A 24513-nucleotide genomic window follows, 5' to 3' on the forward strand; every position below is an offset into this window, starting at 1 on the left:
GTGTGGCTGATGAGATGAAATAAAAAAGGAGGAAATATCCCTCTGCTGCCTCGTTAGGAAGCTGCTGCCTTCAAGGCAAAGTGATGGATCTGAGCTCAGCATAGAGTCCACACTGGTCGTCAAAATAACAACATAAACAAAAGCCTGCTGACTGGGGAGGGGATAGAAAGTAGCTAACTAGATAGTGAGATAACAGAAGAACCGTAATTTCTTCCTGTCACCATTTTAAATGAAACAGCAGAAGCCGTATCGCCCCCTACGCTTCCTGTAGTGTATTACAGTCTGTCAGAGCGACTGTGTGGATCATATGAACATGATAGAGCTTTTTAAATGAAACAGTAGAAGCCGTATCGCCCCCTACGCTTCCTGTAGTGTATTACAGTCTGTCAGAGCGACTGTGTGGATCATATGAACATTATAGAGCTTTTTAAATGAAACAGTAGAAGCCGTATCGCCCCCTACGCTTCCTGTAGTGTATTACAGTCTGTCAGAGCGACTGTGTGGATCATATGAACATTATAGAGCTTTTTAAATGAAACAGTAGAAGCCGTATCGCCCCCTACGCTTCCTGTAGTGTATTACAGTCTGTCAGAGCGACTGTGTGGATCATATGAACATTATAGAGCTTTTTAAATGAAACAGTAGAAGCCGTATCGCCCCCTACGCTTCCTGTAGTGTATTACAGTCTGTCAGAGCGACTGTGTGGATCATATGAACATTATAGAGCTTTTTAAATGAAACAGTAGAAGCCGTATCGCCCCCTACGCTTCCTGTAGTGTATTACAGTCTGTCAGAGCGACTGTGTGGATCATATGAACATTATAGAGCTTTTTAAATGAAACAGTAGAAGCCGTATCGCCCCCTACGCTTCCTGTAGTGTATTACAGTCTGTCAGAGCGACTGTGTGGATCATATGAACATTATAGAGCTTTTAAATGAAACAGTAGAAGCCGTATCGCCCCCTACGCTTCCTGTAGTGTATTACAGTCTGTCAGAGCGACTGTGTGGATCATATGAACATTATAGAGCTTTTTAAATGAAACAGTAGAAGCCGTGTCGCCCCCTACGCTTCCTGTAGTGTATTACAGTCTGTCAGAGCGACTGTGTGGATCATATGAACATTATAGAGCTTTTTAAATGAAACAGTAGAAGCCGTATCGCCCCCTACGCTTCCTGTAGTGTATTACAGTCTGTCAGAGCGACTGTGTGGATCATATGAACATTATAGAGCTTTTTAAATGAAACAGTAGAAGCCGTATCGCCCCCTACGCTTCCTGTAGTGTATTACAGTCTGTCAGAGCGACTGTGTGGATCATATGAACATTATAGAGCTTTTTAAATGAAACAGTAGAAGCCGTATCGCCCCCTACGCTTCCTGTAGTGTATTACAGTCTGTCAGAGCGACTGTGTGGATCATATGAACATTATAGAGCTTTTTAAATGAAACAGTAGAAGCCGTATCGCCCCCTACGCTTCCTGTAGTGTATTACAGTCTGTCAGAGCGACTGTGTGGATCATATGAACATTATAGAGCTTTTTAAATGAAACAGTAGAAGCCGTATCGCCCCCTACGCTTCCTGTAGTGTATTACAGTCTGTCAGAGCGACTGTGTGGATCATATGAACATTATAGAGCTTTTTAAATGAAACAGTAGAAGCCGTATCGCCCCCTACGCTTCCTGTAGTGTATTACAGTCTGTCAGAGCGACTGTGTGGATCATATGAACATTATAGAGCTTTTTAAATGAAACAGTAGAAGCCGTATCGCCCCCTACGCTTCCTGTAGTGTATTACAGTCTGTCAGAGCGACTGTGTGGATCATATGAACATTATAGAGCTTTTTAAATGAAACAGTAGAAGCCGTATCGCCCCCTACGCTTCCTGTAGTGTATTACAGTCTGTCAGAGCGACTGTGTGGATCATATGAACATTATAGAGCTTTTTAAATGAAACAGTAGAAGCCGTATCGCCCCCTACGCTTCCTGTAGTGTATTACAGTCTGTCAGAGCGACTGTGTGGATCATATGAACATTATAGAGCTTTTTAAATGAAACAGTAGAAGCCGTATCGCCCCCTACGCTTCCTGTAGTGTATTACAGTCTGTCAGAGCGACTGTGTGGATCATATGAACATTATAGAGCTTTTTAAATGAAACAGTAGAAGCCGTATCGCCCCCTACGCTTCCTGTAGTGTATTACAGTCTGTCAGAGCGACTGTGTGGATCATATGAACATTATAGAGCTTTTTAAATGAAACAGTAGAAGCCGTATCGCCCCCTACGCTTCCTGTAGTGTATTACAGTCTGTCAGAGCGACTGTGTGGATCATATGAACATTATAGAGTGCTTCCAGTATCCACAACCATTATAACTAATCGACCATGTAGCATGATTTGAAAATGTGTTTCATAGTTTTGAATCAATGCAAATCAAAACAGAGCACAGTTTAACACATTACAGGCAGACCTACGTTCTATGTTCTAGTCTGAGTAAAGACCGAGACGTTCTTGTTTTGTTTTTCCTCTGCATCTTTTAATCTTATTTGAAATTAAGGATGTAAACTAATAAATATATTAGTTGCACTCACTACTGTGTTTCTCCTACAGTGGCTTTCCGGAAGTGTTTCTGCTGTTCCAGCTTTTGTTACAAATACAGACCAAATGAGAATGTGGTGTAAACGCAAGGAAGAACGCAGGAATACAAGATCCACTGCTCGCACCAACAGAGAAAGGAAAATCTTAATTATTGGACATAAAAGCAAAGTTTTCTAGCCAACCCTGGAACACAGGACTGTAATTCCCAAACCAAACATTCTAATAACAACACACACAAAAAGGTACCGCCACCATGTGAGTGGACCGTACTGTTCAAAAGTAAAAACATCTTTCATTTCCTTCATTTTTCAGAACTGACAATAAAGGTTTTTATCAGGAGATCATTTTGAACAGATAATAATCCACTTGAATAACTCAGAACACAATTAAAAACCACTGAGAAAATGTGACTCCTAACAACCACCTAACAACCACCTGGAAGAGCTGGCAGACCCCAAAACTGCCCCCATCAGATAAACAGCGCGTAAAGCTTTGATCTCTGAGAGAGAGGAGAAGATCAAGCTGCTTCAGATCTGAAAACATCCACAGGGGTTTCTGTCCATCCTTCCGCTGTGAGAAGACCACTCAGCGCTGTGGGTCTGAAAGGACGTGTAGCTGATCAAGAAGAACATCACGGAGAAAAGGAGACGGACACATCGAACAAAGAAGCTGGACGATGGCCTGACCGCCCCAGAGTCCAGACCTCAACACCACTGAATGGGTTTGATTCAGAAAATCATCAACCAGCTTCTCAGACTGAGCTTTGGAGGCGTGTCTGCAGGTTCTCTGAGGAGCTGAAAGTGAGGCTCCTGAGAAGAACGGAAGGTAAAGAACGGAGACATATTACAGACACTGTATTCTAATTATATGTTGGAATATAATGAACAACACAAGATACATCTTCATCCTAGCAGCACCTTGAAGTGCTTGGGAGGCTTATCAGTGGAGATCCTTGCGAATATAGACTTAAAGCTGTAGATCAAAGACGTATCAAATATGAAACAATACACCACGTCTCAGGGGAACCAAGCCTGCCCTATTCAAACACCTTATTCCGACTTATTCTGTTCTAAGAGGTTCTCCTCAAGCCAGGTGACTCTTGTGTTCCAAGAAGAGCCTTTGAACATTCTGCATTTACATTTCAATGCTGGTCTTTGAACAGCCAAAACTACACCGTCCTCTCAGCATAATTCCTGTATCTTTTATTTCATGACTCTTTCTGCATCAGCTGTTGGATCTTCTCAGGATCTTCTCTTCTTGTAGCTGAGCCTGCAGGACTGTGCTGCTTAAGAAAGATAGAAAGATGGTTCTTCGAGGGTTCTTCAGTATAGAAAATGGTCATTTATACAACGATAAACACTCAAAGAACCCTTTGCATAATTAGAGGGCTCTCTGCATGATGAAAGGGTTCTTCAGATTGACTGAGTGTGTGCTGTAGATGATTCTCTATAGAACCCTGAAAAAGGGTTCTATATGGCACCAAAAGGGTTCTTCTATTACTAAAAGCTTGACATCTTAACAGTAGAAGAACCTTTTTTCACAAAGTTCTATATAGATTCTATATAGAACCACCCTCCATCAATCTGAAGAACCCTTTCATGACGCAAAGAACCATTTAATTCCACCGACTTTCACACCTTTTCTGCGTAATCCAGTCTACGGAACGTAAACAAAGTTATGCAGAGCGGTTTGATGTGAAATGGTGAATTTCAGAGAAACATTCAGGTCAGATTTCCTCACGGTGGAGACGGGAACCAGGGACTGTAACCTCTACAGTGCAATTACAGCCACTTTAGCTGTTCTCCAATATGACTAGTGAGCCTACATGCATCTTCTGAATTATCATATATACTCTTAATGATGCTGCAATAGTGATAAATGTGAAAAAAATGAAATTTGAGGACTGTGCCTTGCACGTACGCCCTGCATGCATCACTCCACCATTAATATGTTTTAAAACACGTTTTCCGCCAAAACTTTATCATAAAATCATCATAAAACAACGTCTCAGGCATCAGGCAGCATATACATTAACGTTTTCATGTAATTGATTCCAGTGAGGTGAATTTTACATGCACTAAACTCTTCAGACGTCTGGTTCCCATCACCACCACAGTGAACCGTTCTGACTCTAGAACAGAGCATTTTCACACCAAACCACTAAGTGACTGTTTTCATCTTAGCGACTATATTATGCAGATTTTTTTTAATGGGTGGACCATCCCTTTTAACAACCACCAGTTGTTTACCAAGTCTCAGACGTGTCACTGCCCAACACAGCGCGGATGACCCTTTACCTAACAGACTGTACCGTGGCTCGTCTGGCAGGAGTGAAGGGAGATCAGGACACTGAAAGCGCACATGGTGTTACGCGACCGCGGTTTCAAACTGTTTGCCCAAATTATTTCTGGGACACATGACTCCAGATATTACAACTACGGAGTTACGTAACTGACCCTGACCTTAGGATTTGGTCACCTGTAACAGAATCCTGCACCACAGAGCCAAAACGTTGGATTTGAAGCTGATGTTGCTGATTTAAAAACAAAAAATCATTAACTAATTGATTTAGAAGAGGAAAAAGGAGCGAGAGACGGCAGATTTAAAACAAAAGCTACAAAATGTAGTTATTCACACCTCAAACACGGCTCCGAATCTTACGTCATGCACAAAAGGGCATATCATGTAACTTATATCACAATACCGACATCGCAGAAGGCTGCAATATGCAAATGAGCCCTGTAACCAATCGTGTGTTGCTTACTGTGTGCTGTGAGCATCCTGACCAATCAGAGCTGCGAGCCTGATGGTAAATAAGACATTCAAACTGATGATTACATTTTTTTTTTTTTTATTAAAAGCGAATAATTGGCTTTTTTGCATAAATATGTTTATTTTCATTTAAACAAATAAATATTATTATTATAAAAGCACATGTTCATGGTTTTCTGGGGTCCCACCAGCTGACTTAAACTGACCCAGCCAAACCACGAGTGAATGACCATCTCTTCAGTATCTGTGAAAGAGCTGCTGACCTCCGCACTGCACCATGAAGGACACGCGGGGTCTTATTTATGGGGCAATTAGCTGCCCACTCCCCAAAGACAATGAAGGAGAGAAACAGAGAGAGAGAGAAAGAGAAAAAGAGAGAGAGAAAAAGAGAGAGAAGGAAAAAGAGAAGGAACAAAGAGAGAGAGAGAGAGAGAGAGAGAGAGAGAGAGAGAGAGAGAGAGAGAGAGAGAGAGAGAGAGAGAGAGAGAGAGAGAGAGAGAGAGAGAAAGAAAGAAAGAAAGAGAGAAAGATAGAAAGACAGAGAGACAGAGAGAGAGAGAGAGAGAGAGAGAGAGAGAGAGAGAGAGAGAAAAAGAAAGAAAGACAGAGAGAGAGAGAGAGAGAGAGAGAGAGAGAGAGAGAGAGAGAGAGAGAGAGAGAGAGAGAGAGAGAGAGAGAGAGAGAGAGAAGTCTTGAGAAGACAAAAATGCCTAAATGAACTTTATTCTGATGCTGTAAAATATACTGACATAAAGACGGTGCAGTGGAACAGTGTGATGAGCCACGCATTCATTAAGCTATTAATACTAAAAGAAGGTATTCGGGCACAAAAATGCACTTAATCTCATCTCTAACCACGTCACACGTCACCGAACATTCAGCGTGATTTTAATACAACATGCAGCAACATAACCGCAATTCTGTATCGCGTCCATGTTCCGAGCATAAACATTAGAACGTGTCCGCTTGGCTTGGAAAGCATGTGGGCTATAGGTTCCGTGTCAGTCAGGAACCAGAAAAAAAGCAAAGAAGAGGCAGCGTCTCGTATGTAAACAATGTGGGTGTAACGCGACCCCTCAGCAGAGCGCAGGCCAAAGAATTCACCCTAAATTTCACTGCCCGGGCTCAGCTGGTCGCACACTCCAAGCCTTCAGAGAAGACAGGGAAACAAGCCAAAGCCTTTCCCACCAGTTCATACGTGTTGCAGAACATCTGGGAAACATTATCTGGATTTGACACGGCTGGGACTAAAAAACTCAATCAGAACCCACCGCATGTTCACGCGCTCGCTAAAAACCACAGCCTAACAAAAGCAGAAGAAAGCACTAATCTTTTAAGACTTAGGCCCAGTCCCACTTCAGCCCTCGCCCCCACCACTGAGCCCTCAGCCCTCTGTTTCACGAGTTCATGTCTAGGGGTGGGCGTCCCGATTCTTGTTGAGACAGAGGGGTGGGGCGAAGTGTTGGGGCTACACGACCCTCCAAACGGAGGTTTTTCAGAGACTCCAAACAGAGAGAGATGAGAAATAAAGAAAAACCGGCGAGACGGAGAACAAGAGACCAGAGAAACCCACAAATGTGAGAATTTTCTCTGCCAAAATAAAATCACAATAATCATTAGATTTTCTTAGTTTAGTGTCGTTTCAGTTTATTATGGACATTTTTCTTCATCACAAGCATAAAAACTCACTAACAGCACGCTGATGTCTCAGTAGCAGGCGAGCTAACTTTGCCATTCCACCTTAAATAGTCCAGCTGTTCTGACACCAGAAGCGCCAGAATGTAACTGCTGCTCCATTTAAGGTGGAACGGGAAAATCTGAACAAGAATCTGGAGAATCTCTGACTTCAGCTTCACATCACTGAAGAATTAGGGGGGGGTGATAATAAATAACTGCCCCCCTCTTTGAAGGTGTCTGATCCCTAAATGTAACTAAAGCCCAGCAGTGAGGAGCTGAACTTTCCCCTCCTCTGCTGTCCCTGCAGACGGGCAGGGTCGCCTACAGAGCGGCGCTAGTAGCTGTTAATGAAGTGATGCTCTGTTTATTTGAGGGTCTCATTTCAGAGGAAAGATCTCAACCACTGCCCTGTAGCTCAGGTCCAAGAGGCAACACTCGAAAACAAGGGGTGGGGGTAAAAATGAGAAATGGGACTGGGCCTTAATTACCCTAAGACTAAATGAAAATATCTTGGACCACTTGTAGCTGATCTCAAGCCCTTGCTCCCTTTTCCTGAGCAGTGTTCTTCTCAGAAGCTGCCTCATAGTAAAAAACCAGACACACCATTAAAGGATCTCCATTCAGAAATCAATAATGAGAGCAGGCTGGTGGCTCTGAGTGAAGCTCTATTAACAGCTCAGCTCAGCTTTCCGCCTCTCAGACGACTAACACTTAACACTAAGCATGATGCACATCTACAGGAGTGTTTTATTAAACATATTGTGGAAAAATCTGCTCTAAGAATAAATGTTCTTACAGAAATATGATCAAATATTAGCAACATATATATGTTCTGCATATGGAAGCAAAATACCAGGCTTTAAACTACTTGGCATTGAATATGTGGCATTGTGGACGCTTACTGGCACTGTTTCTGTAGTCAAGTGTACTGGTCAGGCCTTATTATGGGTCATTATTATGAGATACTAAGTCACAATTATGAGATAGTATCTCATATTTATGCCTTAGTAAGTCACTATGAGATACTAAGACAATTATGAGATATTAAGTCACAATTATGAGAAAGTAAGTCAATTATAAGATTCTAAGTCACTATTATGAGATACAAAGTCACTATTATGAGATAGTATCTCATTTATGCCTTAGTAGGTCACTATGAGATACTAAGTCACAATTATGAGATACTAAGTCACAATTATGAGATACTAAGTCACAATTATGAGAAAGTAAGTCAATTATAAGATTCTAAGTCATAATTAGTAGACACTAAGTCTTTAAATCATAATTATATGTCATGATCATGAGACATTAAGCCATAAGATACCAAGTCATTACTATGAGATATTAAGTCTAGGTCATAATTATGAAAAAGTAATCCAATTATGAGACACTAAGTCACAATGAGATACAAAGTCATAATAATGACATACTAAGTCATAATTATGAGAAAGTAAGTCACGATGACACTAAGCCATAACTACAAGATACTAAGTCACAATTATGAGATACTAAGCCATAATTACAAGATACAGTCACCAAAAGTTATAGTATCTCACATTTATGATGCAGCAAGTCACTATGAGATACTAAGACAATTATGAGAATGTAAGTAAATTATAAGATACTCAGTCATTATTATGAGATATTAGGTCTGGGTCATAATTAGGAGAAACTAAGTCATAATTTTGAAAAGTAAGGCGATTATGAGACGCTAAGTCAGAATGAAACACAAAGTCATGATGGCATACCAAGTCATTAAGTCATAATTATGAGATACTAAGTCATTATTATGATACTAAGCCAATAATGACATAGGAAGTCATAAAGTATCTACTAAATCATGACATGCTCTGAGACTGCATCTCATCATTATGCGAAAGCAAGTCATAATAACGAGTTACCAAGTCATCATTATGAGATACTAAGTCATAATTACGAGAATCCCTACTTATTATGACTTGATAAATGGGTATGTTCGTGTCCAGTGGCGAAAATGGGCTTTCATAGAAAACAGGTTTGTGCTCCGTGCATCAAGCCGGGCGCTCTGGCCACGCCCCTCTGCTAAAACCGAAACCGAGGCGTTATTTTATGCCAGAAATGGTTTAATTTACTTAAAAACCTGCGGTCCAAACTGCACTGCTGACCATTTTAAGGGTTTGTTTGAAAGAAAAACCCACCTCACCGTCCAAAGAGGGACCCGAGGAGGTCACTGTGAAGGCAGCTGTGCGGTATTATCAGCGTTAGCTGGTTAACGTTACCTGCTCTGAGGTAAATCAGTCCAGCACAACAAACGCAGTAAACAAGCAAAAACCCGCTTTCTCTCTTTTTTTTCCTCGTCGTCCACTTCTTATAACGTTACTCTGACATAAAATACACCGTGAAACTGAAAAACATACGTTCACCTGGTTCTTTGGGCCAATAAAAGTCAACCACCGTTTGAGTTTCCCTCCGTTTGTCACGAAATAAACTTCTTGTTCGAATTTTTTCCGTTCCACCTTAAATGGTGCAGCAGGTACGTTCTGTTGCCTCGGGCGCCTGAATGTAAGCGCTGCAGCTTTTAAGGTGGAGCGGAAAAATTCGAACGAGAAGTTTATTTCATACAAATCTGAAGTGAGTTTCTTGCTCGATTTTTTTCCGTTCCACCTTAAATGGTGCCGCAATTACGTTCTGTTGCCTCAGGCGCCTGAATGTAACTGCTGCACATTTTAAGGTGGAACGGGAAAATTCGAACAAGACGCCGTATGAACTTCACCACATTCATTTACAAGCTTTCAGAGCCGTGAAGCATCACTTACCTCGGCCTGACTTTGCTCGGAGTGATGAGTTGAACTCCTAACGTGTCAGAAATACGTTTTAATGAACCTTTTTTTAAAAATAAAGTCTTTGTGAAGAAGTTAAAGCAGCTCTAGCGACCCTCTCCGACAGAAAGCCCCCCCAAACACACACACACACACACACACACAGAGCTGCTTCAGCCGGTCCTCTCAGCTCGGAGCCTCGCTCGCGGTGACGTCACGAAACGACCGTTACCTTAAATATTCGAATATTGGCGTAACGGTTGGCCGTGTCGTTCGAAGGGGAACTCCATCCACTTATCAAAATTTCTCCGTAAGTCAACTGTTAAGACGTAAACAAAGTCATTGAGAGTGGTTTGGTGTTAAATTCTCAGTTGTAGAAAGCGCAGAAACCATTAACTGGTTCTGTTGGTTCCTGATAGATTTTTAATGTGTTGATATCACAGCGTAAAGGATCCTAATGGCGTATTCTTATTGGTTTTCTAATGGGATCTAAAGGTGTTCTACAGGAAAGCCATTCTATATAGAATGATATATAGAACCCTTCTATGTAGAACCCTTTTCAAAAAGGTTCTGTATAGAACCATATAAAACACACTCCATCAATCTGGAAAACGCTTTAACGACGCTTTAAAGACCCCTTTAATCACGCAAAGGGTGCTTTGGGTGTTCATGGTTTTACATGGAACTTTTTTTAAATTAGAGAACCCTTGTAGAACCATGTTTTCATATAGGGGATTAAATGCAGTCCCCAGTAAAACGTTTTGTTTCAGAATTTACCACTAATTTACCACCATCACCATTATGTTAATATGGCAGATGCCACTTATTCCAGTTTGCAGAAGGGGCTCTAGAGGTGTGGTATGTAAAACTAGCTTTTTTTTTCGTTGGGGATGTGGTGCATGCATGTTGTTATGTCAGAGTCTAGGTTTAATCGTAGGTTAAGGATCTACCATAGAGAGGTACCTTCCCTACTAATCAGCCTGCTTTCCGTGTATCTTTTCTGCTGGGGTCAATACAGAACACTCCTCATTACAGAATCATGGACTCTCTCATGTTTACATGGCACTACAATGGTGTCAGAAGTGGGATAGTTCAAGGAGTGGAACAGCACCTCGAAGAACTTCAAGGCATACGGTGAAGAAGGCAGAGCTTGGAGGCCACAATATAAACACTTATAGGTTCACTGGTGGTTATGGACAGTAAATAAAATGGCAATATTTGCGTTGTAGTCATGGGGACCCCTGGTTCCTATCACCACCACTGTAAAAAGATCTGAGTCTGCAAGTTTCTCTGCAAATGAACCATTTTAAATCAAACCATTCTGAATGACTTTGTGCATATACCAACCAATGAATTCACAGACATTTTGAAATTTGGGTGGTGGGTCATTCTCAGCACTGCAGTAACACTGACGTGCCAGTCTGAGTGGATCAGACACAGCAGTGCTGCTGGAGTTATTAAACACCTCAGTGTCACTGCTGGACTGAGAATAGTCCACCAACCAAAAATATCCAGCCAACAGCGTCCTGTGGGCAGCGTCCTGTGGGCGGCGTCCTGTGACCACTGATGAAAGACTAGAGGATGACCAACACAAACTGTGCAGCAGCAGATGAGCTGTCGTCTCTGACTTTACATCTACAAGGTGGACCGACAGGGTAGGAGTGTCTAATAGAGTGGACAGTGAGTGGACGCAGTGTTTAACTCCAGCAGCACTGCTGTGTCTGATCCACTCGCACCAGCACAACACACTAACACACCACCACCACCACCACATCAGTGCTGAGAATGATTCACCACCCAAACAGTACCTGCTCTGTGAGGGTCCATGGGGGTCCTGACCACTGAAGAATAGGGTAACAGAGTATCAGAGAAACAGATGGACTACAGTCTGTAACTGTAGAACTACAGAGTGCAGCTATACAGTAAGTGCCTGACCAGTGTGTGTGTGTGTAGTGTTACAAGTTCCTCCCACCTTCAAGATGCATCATCAGAAGGTCTTTAAACCAGAATGGACCTTTTTTTACAAGAGATCCAGTGATAGTTACATTTTTCTTTAAGTCCAAAAACACCAAAATTGGCCGTTATTAACTTCTACACAACCATTTTCCAACCTTTCTTTATACATTAGAATGAAATAGGCCATTTTTATAACTGTGCCTTTAATATTTATATATGTAAATTAACTGTTGTGACACCACAAAAACAATGAATTCAAAATGGGTTTTTTTTCTGCTATTTACTTTCCACATATGGACTGCACTCTTAGCAAAGTTGGTTCTTTAAGGGCTCTTCGGTAAAGAAAATGGTTCTACATAGAATCATGAACATTCAAAGAATCCTTTTCATTTTGAGGGTTCTCGGTATCCTGAAAAGGTTCTTCAGATGGATGGAGAATGCACCGTAGATGGTTCTATATAGAAGCTTTTTGAAAAAAGGTTCTATATAGCACCGAAGAGATCTTCTATTGCTATGATATCAACCTTGTTACAATGGAAGAAACCCTTTTTGGTGCTGTCTAGAACCGTATACAACACATTCTCCACATAAAGAACCATTTCGCCATGCAAAGAACCCAATAATCATGAGAAAGGTTCGGTGAGTACTCATGGTTCTCTATATAACCGATTTTCATTACCGATAACCCACTAAAGTAACATCTACAGTACTTTTTACATTTACATTCTGCATCTAATTGCCATGGTTCCCTTTCATTTGCAACACTGCTATGCAGAAATTACGATATTAATATTTTCATGATTTAATATGGTCAAATATTTCACAAACAAGGTCACTTGGGAGTCAAAAAGTCTCTTTTGTACTGTTACTCTGGTTTTAGTCAGTGGTAGAATATTTGTAATCTATACTCATTACTGATGTGGGGTTCCTCAGGTGTGGGGTGAGGACAGGAATGTATGTTCTCCAGTATAAGGAACCCAAGACGTTCTCTCCAGTGAGGGACAGAGGCTCCGTTTGGGACCCAGTGTTAAATAGAAACAGATTTATTACAGAAAACCATGAAGACGTTTAAAAACGTAAGACATTAAAACTGTTATATCAGTAGTAATATCAACATACACCTCATATTTAGGTCCACAGGTGGCCAAACACCTCACTGTTCAGCGTGTAAAAGTCAGTATGTTCATCAAAGCTGAATGACAAACATGCAGGGTGGAAAATAATAATCCGAGTGAATTTCTGAATTTCGATAGCTTTATTTCCTCTTTTCTTTCTCGCCTCGAAGTCATCTCAAAATAATACGAGTAATATCTGGGTGAGGCTGCTTGGACGGATGAAGCGAGGGACGTAAACAAACGGACGGAGTCGTGCTGCTGTAAATACAGTGAGGGAAATCTACCCGACCGAGATCTGTGTGGGCTGAAAAGCAGGACAGGATAAAGAAACTGAAAACTTGTCAGAATTGACCCTTTTCCAAGCAATCTCAAAGGCCAGCTGGGGGCGCCACTGCACAAGTCATCATCGGATTGTATTTCTAAACAGACAGGACCGGTTTCGCAGGCCTGGTCCCACCCTGATGAACTTAACGCAACTATGCATTAACATTGCAATTAGAATTTAATCCAAGACCAGGTTCAGTCCAAGTGTGAGAAACCAGGACGAAGAGTCTACAATCGTCGGAAGATTGAAAAGCACATGGATAAACAGCATTCTATTCTTTCTTTTCCGATTGCTTGTTTTAGCCGCCGCCTCGCTCAGGAATGGGAGAACTCCTGGGATAAACATCGACGGATGCACTCGACTGAACACGACAAAGAAATGAAAGCATTCAAGGAGCTGCAGTGCATGTGTCTATACAGAGTAGCGCACATCTAAACACATGAGGTGGTGGTTCTTTAAAAGCCTGTGTGCTGTTCAGAGGGGCCTTCCCATCGGCTCAGAACGTCAGTGGCATTCTTCCCTTTTCAGAACGGGGGGCTTCAGATCTGAAATCGAGCGTCAGTAGTGATATACAGTACATACAGTGGTTACGCCTTAATTTAACAGACATATTAGAAAGCATTAGAAGTAATAAGTGTTATAAACCCATTCCTCAGGTAGCTTATCTGATATATATATCAAATATATATCATATATATCAAAGTAGACCTGCTCTGTGCTGGGGGTGGGTAGGCAGGGGGGTGGGGTGGGGTTGGGGGGACGACTCATCGTCCTGAGGGTCCCTGTATGGCAGCCCATCCCACCATCTAGATGATACTCTGATTTTTTTTTTCTCCTACTTCTCTGTTTCTGCGTATGTCAAAATTTTTGATTTAGTATCTGAAAATAACGACGTATTGACTCATTATGTCGAAACTATTTCATATTTTCATATAATCATATTTTCTCAATAATATTGACTTGTTCTCAAACTTTTGACTTCTGTTGTAAAATGGTTTTTTTCAAAATATCAAATTTGGTCAAACAAATTCACTACGACAAAACGACGACTCAGCACATCATAAAAATGATTCACCCCAAAGGAATTAATTTCTTGAGAATTTAATAACTTCTTCTTTTAACAACATTTTTATGATGACATCTCAAAATCTCGAAAGCCATCACCACGAGACCACAAGCCAATATTTTGAGAGCGCTAAATATTTTGACATGGTAAAATCAATATTACAGGAAAATAAGTAATTAATCAACAATTAATTTAAAACAAATTGACATTTTCTTAAAATATTGACTTACTATGTCATAAACATGTTTCTCAAAATATTGATTTCTAAGGATATTTACTGTCAGTGAACAGTTTCTCATAAAAATGATTTATCCTAAAATAATTGTTTCCTTGAAATTTAATAACTTGTTCTTTTAACAAAAATTATTTTATTGTGACAATAAGCCATTAGTACTAGACCACAAGCCAATATTTTTTTATGATATTTTAGAATATAGAGAAATAATTTGAGATATTTTGACATATTAAATAAATATTACAATATTAATAATTAGGTGCCCACTCAATATACGACTGCCAGAAACCAAGAAGAGGAGGTTAAACATTTTTAAAAACATTGTTCTCTTCTATCTGCTGGGATTGGGCTTCCATGATCACGACTTTGGGAATGAGGGGCAATTTTATTAAAAAAAAAAAAACTCTCTCTGAAAGTCCCGACACGTTTAAACCCACTCAGGCACAGCCAGCACATCCCTGTCCTCTCAAACACGTCACCAGGGGTCTCTCCAAGTAACCGCGCTCTCATCCCTCACATGCAATGCAGGAGCATCTTCTTACAGCAAGTTTATTTCTGGGGAAATCTCTGACCCAACACCCTACGTTTCTGCATTACACCACATCTAGCCTATCAATTACATTCATCCTTTTCCATATAAAAACAAAGTACACTGCATGGCATCTGTGGATATGACTGACTGCAGACATACTACCATTTCGGCGAGGTGGGCACTTTCCTTCACTACGAACACCGTTCCCTCTACACCACTACATTCTCTGTGCTTGCACATATCCTCTTAAAACTACTTAAAAACTCTGTATAAATGAAAAATTAAAACAAAAAAAATGGAGCCTTTGTGTCGAAGTGGTGACAAATGGACAAAACACTGTCGGACACATGCACTCAAGTGAGTCCAAGCTAAAGGAACGCACCTGGAAGTACGGCTACCTCCCCCTTAGTCCCCTTATGAAGAATAGGCACACATAAAAATCTATTTATATTAAAAATATGGGCGAACCATAGAACGCTTCTACATAGCAGCGGAATTACAGGCATGAAGTGGACTGGAAGGTTCATATTAAGAGGGTGGTCTACTAAAGACAATGCATATATTAATCAGGGTATATATTATGTACAGATATAATACACGGCTTGGAGGAGCTGCAGGAGCTTTCGTGTAAAATCACCACCGCTGGGGCTGGTAAGACTGAAAACCGCTCTCCTTCACCTGAAAACAAAAAGCAAGAGGACAATGTTAACATTTTATAGAGGGTATGTGTAAAATGCCTTTGTTGTACAGACGATAAAGGCCCACCTGCGGGGCAGCTCTCACATGGTTCTGCTGTACTCGATGCCGCTCTTGGACGAGATGCCTGACCAAGGCAGGAAGCTTCGCAGAAGACTCTGTGCTTGGCGGTAGATCCTCTGTGGAATGGAGCATGGGCTTAGGCTGGCTAGGGCGGACCCTATATGATGAATATAATCAGTGGAGAGAAAGTTAAGGACAACATGAGGCCTTTATAGAATCACAGCAGTTGGGTTTGTTTACATTTCATAAGCACCGTGACCTGCTGGACCGACTGCTGACCAGATGAAATGGAAAAAACTGCACTGCTCTGATAAATTCACTGTATCCAAAATATCACAATCATATTACAGTCTGTCAGAGTGACTGTGTGGATCATATAAACATTATAGAGCTTTTTCAATGAAACAGTAGAAGCCGTATCGCCCCCTACGCTTCCTGTAGTGTATTACAGTCTGTCAGAGTGACTGTGTGGATCATATGAACATTATAGAGCTTTTTAAATGAAACAGTAGAAGCCGTATCGCCCCCTACGCTTCCTGTAGTGTATTACAGTCTGTCAGAGCGACTGTGTGGATCATATAAACATTATAGAGCTTTTTAAATGAAACAGTAGAAGCCGTATCGCCCCCTACGCTTCCTGTAGTGTATTACAGTCTGTCAGAGCGACTGTGTGGATCATATGAACATTATAGAGCTTTTTAAATGAAACAGTAGAAGCCGTATCGCCCCCTACGCTTCCTGTAGTGTATTACAGTCTGTCAGAGCGACTGTGTGGATCATATGAACATGATAGAGCTTTTTAAATGAAACAGTAGAAGCCGTATCGCCCCCTACGCTTCCTGTAGTGTATTACAGTCTGTCAGAGCGACTGTGTGGATCATATGAACATTATAGAGCTTTTTAAATGAAACAGTAGAAGCCGTATCGCCCCCTACGCTTCCTGTAGTGTATTACAGTCTGTCAGAGCGACTGTGTGGATCATATGAACATTATAGAGCTTTTTAAATGAAACAGTAGAAGCCGTATCGCCCCCTACGTTTCCTGTAGTGTATTACAGTCTGTCAGAGCGACTGTGTGGATCATATGAACATTATAGAGCTTTTTAAATGAAACAGTAGAAGCCGTATCGCCCCCTACGCTTCCTGTAGTGTATTACAGTCTGTCAGAGCGACTGTGTGGATCATATGAACATTATAGAGCTTTTTAAATGAAACAGTAGAAGCCGTATCGCCCCCTACGCTTCCTGTAGTGTATTACAGTCTGTCAGAGTGACTGTAGATTATATGAACATTATAGCACAATATAGAGCAGTTTTTTTAAAAATAAAACAATAGATAACAAGTGCTGCAACTACCAAATATTCTATATTTCAAATATTCTACTGAATATTATCTCAAGTATTACAATACTTGATTTTAAAAAAGCTAATTTATTCACTTTATTCATTTAAAAATTACCATAATTATTATTATTGCTAGTTTTCCTTTTTGTATAAATTGCATAAATTATCATGATTTATTTTTTACTGACAATTTTTAAATAAGCTTAATTGAAATACTATAGGGTAGTGAAAAAACATCGCTGATAACCAAGTATTTTCATGCAAAGTAGCATAAAGAATATATATATTTATAGGAGGAGTGACTATGTTTCAGATTATATGATGTCTGTGTTAGCCACTCAAAAATGGAAATACTGGAGCGCGCACTAAAACCAACACCAACCCAACGCCGGGTTCGAGTGTTCCTCTGCTCCAGAACAACTCACACACTGAACATTCTAGTTTATTTTTGATAGCAGACTGCAGTTGGAAAGTTTTTGCATGGCAACACATTTTCCGTTGGACAATGCACTGAAGTGTGTAAAATAAAAAAGATGTAACATTTTTTGATCTTGAAGTTTTTTAAAGCATTACGCAGTGCTTTTGTTTTTAAGTGAGCAAACAGCCATGCAAACTTTGTTGAGCAAACTCACACAAACCTACACCAATCAGGCAGAACATTCTGACCACCTCCTTGTTTCTACGCTCACTGTCCCCTTTATCAGCTCCACTTACTGTATAGCTGCACTCTGTAGTTCTACAGTTACAGACTGTAGTCCATCTGTTTCTCTGATACTCTGTTACCCTGTTCTTCAGTGGTCAGGACCCCCATGGACCCTCACAGAGCAGGTACTATTTGGGTGGTGGATCATTCTCAGCACTGCAGTAACACTGACGTGGTGGCAGTGTGTTAGTGTGTGTTGTGCTTGTATGAGTGGATCAGACACAGCAGTGCAGAGTCCACTCACTGTCCACTCTATTATATATCGATGTATGTAAAGATGTAAAGTCAGAGACGACAGCTCATCTGCTGCTGCACAGTTTGTGTTGGTCATCCTCTAGTCCTTCATCAGTGGTCACAGGACGCTGCTGGCTGGATATTTTTGGTTGGTGGACTATTCTCAGTCCAGCAGCGACACTGAGGTGTTTAAAAACTCCAGCAGCACTCAGACTAGTGCAACACACCTGCTCTGTGAGCGTCCATGGGGGTCCTGACCACAGAAGAACAGGGTAAAAGGGGGCTAACAAAGTGCACCTATAGCATCGTAGGTCATAATGTTATGCCTGATCGGTTTAAACTGTTCCTTAAATCGCAGTGTAAGTGATGCATGCACAGCCGCGCAAGAAAAGGATATAAGATCGTCCAGGGTGGATGCCCGCCGTTGATATAAAGGACATATGTGAAACCATCCTTGAGCACTCCTCGGATTGAGTAATAATAGGGCAAATAGTGATGCTGCTTAAAGTCTCTGTTCTCATAGAAGTGAATGGCGGTAAGATTGGTGGTGAGAACATGGAGATAGATGGCCTTGCAGTGGTCCTGGGCTGTGGTAGAAATGTGGTCCTTTAGACTGTCCAGCAAAAGAGACCCTGCAGAACAGACAGAGATTAAAGAAATGCTTCATCTAAACGTGGTAATGATAGCATTACGCATATGAGATCAGACTAAACGGCCTCTAAAAACCTTCACTGTTGAGTACGCTGGGCACACTAGGTGGGGTACACTAATTTTGGGTGCTATCTAATATACAGAGCTCAACTCAATGGTTATAATGCCACAGCAATGTCACAAGTGGTCCCCAATTATTCAGGTCTTACCTATTCCATGTTTTCGAAACTCCTTTACCACTCCTAAGCTCAAGATGTAGGCAACCTGAGTGTCAACGGGAAAGCTGGAGGCCAGAATGTCCCCATCCTAAAAGCAAATATCACAAATTAGTGCAGGAGTCACAGTCAGCAATAGTGGAAATATGTACTACAGTCTAATGAGTTAACCTTTTAGAGTGTTTGCAGAAATAGGGGACGTTGTTTTTGGCCAAAGAACAAAAGCCACGTTTTATAAGTGGTACAGCAGCATGGCTGTGTAATCAGAGACTGCAGGTGCTAGACTGAACTGCCGGGCTCCCATTGAAAACATGTGGCACATTATGAAGCGTAAAATACAACAACAAAGGCCCCATATGGCTGCCCGGCTAAAGACTCGTGTAACAGAAGAAAGGCATAAACTTCTGCTTTTAAAACTGGATCAATTAGTCTTCATTGGTTACGTTCACACAGCAGGTAAAAGTGGTCCTAATCGGATTTTTTTGTTTGGCTGTTCACAGCATCTTTTAAATGTGATCTGTATGTGACATCAGTCTGAACCAGACCAGAACGTCGCGCTGCGTCACGCGGCTCCTCCAGAGGTAAACAATCACGACCGCCAACGAACACCAGTCGCTCCCAGAGGATCAGCTTCATCTTCACCAGCATCACAGGAGCCCTCATGACTGAAAGCTGGACTCATCACCCAGAATGTGTTCGAGCTCCCTGTTAAAAGGGCGCGGTCACTTCTTCGGTTCGTGTCGTCAGATTCTTTAAACTTGGCTTTCAGGCTTGTATCTGTTCTTTGACGCCGCAGCCTCGTTCAGACATTTCTTTAGGAGTCTCTTCAAACACGGAAGGTCTGGATGAGTCTCTTCTGTTTGTTTTTTTATACAGAAACACCACCCCAAATATTTATGAGTCTCAGCAGCACAAAATTATGATGAATGTGGAGTCGGACTGACGTAAAAGTCATGAATTCCGTTCTGGCTGTTCAGACTGAATCGCACTGCTGCACATCGGATACGGATCAGATTTCAGTTCCACAAATGAAAGCAGCTCAAATCAGAATTAAAATTTGCAGATTCCGTGTTTTTTTCTGTTCACACTGACACACAGACACACACCTGTGTCCCATATGAAGAAAAAGATCGGATTTGGGCCACTTTTACCTGCTTTAGTCTTTGATCCCCAAACGATTATTAAGTGTTGTTAAAAGGAAAGGTGATATAACACAGTTGTAAACATGCTCCAAGTTCAGAAGGTAAAGTGTTAAATCTAGTCTTTTTTGCACAAATTTGTTCCAAATTTTAATACAGAGCAAACAGAATTTACTATTCACTGCCTTCTGTTTTTAGGACACAATATACTGTCATAAATTTTCCTGTGCATAACCACTGTAAGAACGGCTGAGCATAACGTCAGCACAAAAAGCTAAACTATCGCTTAGAGCTTGAATCGTCTGTGACGGAAGGTAAATCCCTTGCTGCAGTCAAGGGCACATGGAGTTTGCAGTCTAATTAATCTTACTCTATAAAAAGGCTCCCGACAGGCCACAGTGCTCCATTTAAAACACTTTTATGTCTTGCACTTGCATAAGATGCGCTGTAAAAACCACATGGAATATGAAATATGCGCTCATCACTAATGCAAAATCCTCAAACAAAAACACAAAAGCGGTTTATGAAACGGTTGCAACTCTGCAGACTGGCTGGATATTTGATATCTGAGTGCAGGATGAAACTTACAAGCCTCGCTGCTTAAATCTGATTTTTTGCTCAATGCAATCTCTGACACGACGGTTCACACTCGTTTAGGTGATTTAAATCTGTCATTAATGTGATGAACCGGTGTCCTGAAATGACCCTCATGAGCTCCTCCTACTCAGTGACGTCACGTGACTGAATCACTGCGTCATCGGCACAAACTAACGAGCAGAACGAGCTTCGCTGAGAAGATCATTAACTCTGATCAGGTCTCAGCTTCGTTATTAGAGCCAGGCGGAGGAGAAAAAGGTGAGATCAGCTGCTTTTCTACCGTTTACAGGCTTTAACGTCTGTTCGGCGCTGTTGCCATGGTAACGCTGAATGATGCCGCACGCGCAGTGGAATAAAAGCGCATGAATTCCGATCTGAGTGTCACATTAAGGTCACATGGCCACGATTCGGATACGCATCCGATCTACGACCACATATAAAAGCGCTCACTTCAGATTTCTGCCTCACAGGGCGAAAAATCTGATTTGTGCCACTTCAACCTGGTAACGTGAACATAGCCTAAGTACTAAAGGACCCCTAGCTGGTGGGGTGGAGTCCTGTTGCAGCACAAGTGATCACTACACAGCAAAGCAAGCACCAACGTGGATGAATTTAATGTTATTATGTTGGGACACCCAGGGCCAATAACATTGCGGGGGTGCTGAAATAGAGACAAAAGCTTTATAACCTCTTTGTGTACTTTTGTTCTGCCCTTTATTTCAGCCACGATCATCCCCACGATGCCACCTTTGAAGGTAGCAGCCAGGGAGAAGAACTTCTTGTTCGACGTGATGTCATGGTACCACGAGTCGGGATACCTGAGGGGCGCAAGAGAGGATTGTGTGTCTCAGAGCAACAAATGCTGTTATGCAAGTAAAATAATATTCAAAGGGAAATTCTACCAGGTTTTCAAAACGTATGCATGATTAACGGGTTAAGATGTAAACAGAGTCGTTCAGATTGGTTTGGTGTGAAACGTCTGTTCTAGAGAGGCTTACCGAGTCATAATTGTTCACAGTGGTGGTGATAGGAACCGGACGTCCACCTCTAAAAACTCCCTCACGGAACGTTACTACATGAAGTGGTTATGAATTCACTGCCTGATGTCTGAGACATGGCAGACAGGTACATGCAGGGCGTTATAAGGCAAAACAGCTACCAAAAATTCAGAAGCCTCGTGTAGGTTCACTGGTGGTTCTGGATGGTAAATAAAATGGTTATACTTCTGTTGTAGTCATGCCGACCCCTGGTTCCTATCACCACCACTGTAAAGAAACCTTAGGCCCTACAATCAACCATTTCATACCAAACCACTCTGAATGACTCAATGATTTAACTATTTTAATACATTTTTTAAACAGGGATGGGGCAGAATTGCCCTTTAAATCCTACTTATCTAAAAGCCACAAACAGACAGCAAGTGGAACAGATCACACATGAGAAATACTGGAAGAAAGAAGTAAAAAATGTCACCAAATTCAATCTAACAGACACTAAATCAGTTACGTTGTGTAGACATGATGACTGAATACTCACTCAATGGGGAACCAATCTCCACACAGCACTTTAACGCTGTTTATGTCATCTTGGCACAGGAGACGGAGCTTGATTTCGCTGAGCGCAGTGGGGGGCACCACGTCGGTCATTCACACCTGAAACAGGCAAGCATATTTGCCCACACTTACACTCAACTCACATGCGGTCAAAGATGGGTTGGATTTCAGACTGAAGTACAAGTTAGATTCCTCCAAATGCAACATGTGGACATTAATTAAGATTAAGAGACCTTTATTAGTCCCACAACGGGGAAATTTCACAATTTCACAAAAACTTTAGAGAGTGCAGTTAACTAAACGAAAGCTTTTCCTGATCTGATCTATAGCTTTCCTATGACGATGATCTGATCTAATGGCTTGACGTGAAACGATTTACTGCGGAGAAACTTGACAGCTCAGATTTCTTGACAGTGGTGGTGATAGGAACCAAGACCTCAGAGAAGGTTTATGGATGTAGTGAAGGTGGACATGGAGATGGTTGTAAAGGAGGCAGTGGATAGGGCACGATGGAGGCAGATGATCCGCTGTGGCGACCCCTAAAGGGAGCAGCCGAAAGAAGAGGATGTGGTGATGGGAACCACCATGTCACCATGTCTACAACACATATATAGACATTTGGTTTACTACCCAAAACCACCAGTGAACCAATATGCGCCTATTAGTTTTTATATGCAATGTTGATGATGAAAAAATACTGACCATTTCCTTTGGGGGCTATTTTGCCTTACATCATCCTAATGGACCCCTCCACCATGACTGGATTGAAATAAGTGAATGAAAACACACTTTAAGCCTCACAACTATCAGAGAGTCTCAGACATCAGGCAATGCATTCATAACCATCTCTGTGAGGGAACTTTTAGAGGTGGACGTCTGGTTCCTATCACCACCACCACCACCACTGTGAGTTTGTAAGTGTCTGTGCAAACTAAACCACCTCACATCAAACCGCCCTGAATGACTCTGTTTACATCTCAAGGACTTATTTAGGCAGAAATTCTGAAAACAACGGTGGATTTCCCCTTTAAGCAGCCAGTTAGCTACTGAACTGACACTGAGCTCCACACCTACCAACGTTAGCACAACAGCTAACTCGCTTATCTGAGTTTCATGCAAACTGACACGTCGGCATTTCAAGTGTTTGTCGTTTTAGAACAAATAATTAACTAGTTAAAACACTCAACGCTCCTTCTTTTCCAGTAAATTTACTCATAACACACCTTTCAACCGAGCTTCCTCGGCTCGCAGCTGGCTAAACAAGCTACCGGCGAGCTACACGGCTACCAACATCTACCTGGCAAACTACAGACGGTTTTAAAGCGAATAAATGCACAATAATTATTATTCCGTGCTCTCTTTATGAAACACATCCACCAAAACAACTGCTACCCCTGCCAATAAGCTTAAAAACACTCCACTAGTCTGCTTAGCTACGCGCTGCGCTGCTAACTAGCTGGTTTGTTTCCCATTCGCAAGGAATTCCCCCGTTCCACCTTAAATCGAGCGGGAGATACGTTCTGGCCACAGCGGCGCCGGAATGGAACTGCTGCAGCAATTAAGGTGGAACGGAGGAATTAGAACAGGACGCTGGCTTCGATTTGACGCTAAGCTAAGCTGCCGTTAGGTCGCGAGTAACTCGGTAAACATGCCTTATTTCAGCGCTCGAACAGGCAGAAACGCGGGCGAGTGTTTGTCTTTCTTTCCGCGGAGGGTGTTCAGAGCAGCGGTATCATGGCGGTGAGGAGTGAGTCTGTGTCCGGGACGGAGGTGAGACATTCGGCTGGGGGCTGTGCGGGCTCTCCGCGGCGCATTAGCTCCGGTTAGCTTCGCTCTTTAGCGCCGCTGCTAACCTGCTGTATGACAACAACTACGGCAGCCTCACGGTGTACTTCCCCCAGACACGGCCTTGAGTGACTTTTTAACCTTTTCAGGGTCTTTATTACTTTTAAGCAGGGCTGGTATCGATTCTACAGAGCCCCTGTGGTGACATCCTGTATAATAAAAAAAAGATGCGTGGCCACGACTTACTATGGCGTGGGAACGAGATGATTAAGTCGTGACCACGACTTAGTAAAGCATGGGGATGAGATCCTAATGCGTGGCCACGACTTAGTAAGCAGTGATCTCGTTCCAGCGCCTTATTAAGTCATGGCCACACATTAGGGTCTCGTTCCCACACTTCACTTTATTTATACAGGACGTCACCAGTGGGGCTCCGTACCGATTCTACGGAGCCCCTGTGGTGAAATC

At 41.9% G+C, this 24513-nt stretch overlaps 2 protein-coding genes across 3 annotated transcripts in view; both read right to left on the bottom strand.

The window, feature by feature from the left end:
* Positions 1-10028, bottom strand: part of carhsp1 (calcium regulated heat stable protein 1) — a 32521-nt gene extending 22493 nt beyond the window's left edge. The window contains exon 1 of the mRNA XM_017706911.2: positions 9836-10028. The gene's annotated coding sequence lies outside the window, so the exon portion shown is untranslated. The remainder of the gene's footprint in view (positions 1-9835) is intronic.
* A 2793-nt stretch (positions 10029-12821) lies between these two features.
* On the bottom strand, positions 12822-24179 carry nat15 (N-acetyltransferase 15 (GCN5-related, putative)). Of its 2 annotated transcripts, none has more exons than XM_017706959.2 (7): positions 23913-24179; positions 22244-22359; positions 21396-21525; positions 18966-19062; positions 18503-18737; positions 15851-16003; positions 12822-15745 (listed from the first exon to the last, which is right to left on the bottom strand). In XM_017706959.2, the coding sequence occupies exons 2-7, from the start codon at positions 22351-22353 to the stop codon at positions 15742-15744; spliced, it is 729 nt and encodes a 242-aa protein (XP_017562448.1). In that variant the 5' UTR covers positions 22354-22359; positions 23913-24179; the 3' UTR covers positions 12822-15741. The 2 variants fall into 2 exon arrangements, with proteins under 2 accessions (XP_017562448.1, XP_017562447.1); XM_017706958.2 differs by having other exon boundaries at positions 15833-16003; positions 23913-24177.
* Positions 24180-24513: the final 334 nt, after the last annotated feature.

Source organism: Pygocentrus nattereri, chromosome 14 (assembly GCF_015220715.1).
Source record: "Pygocentrus nattereri isolate fPygNat1 chromosome 14, fPygNat1.pri, whole genome shotgun sequence".
NCBI classification, from domain to species: Eukaryota; Metazoa; Chordata; class Actinopteri; order Characiformes; family Serrasalmidae; genus Pygocentrus; species Pygocentrus nattereri.

Coding starts and splice junctions, on each gene's coding strand:
- nat15 (XM_017706959.2), bottom strand. CDS start 22,353: ATGACCGACGTGGTGCCCCCCACTGCGCTCAGCGAAATCAAGCTCCGT. Junction 18,738..18,965: donor GTTTCGAAAACATGGAATAG/GTAAGACCTGAA, acceptor TCTGTTCTGCAG/GGTCTCTTTTGCTGGACAGT. Junction 16,004..18,502: donor CATCCACCCTGGACGATCTT/ATATCCTTTTCT, acceptor CTTTCTCTCCAC/TGATTATATTCATCATATAG.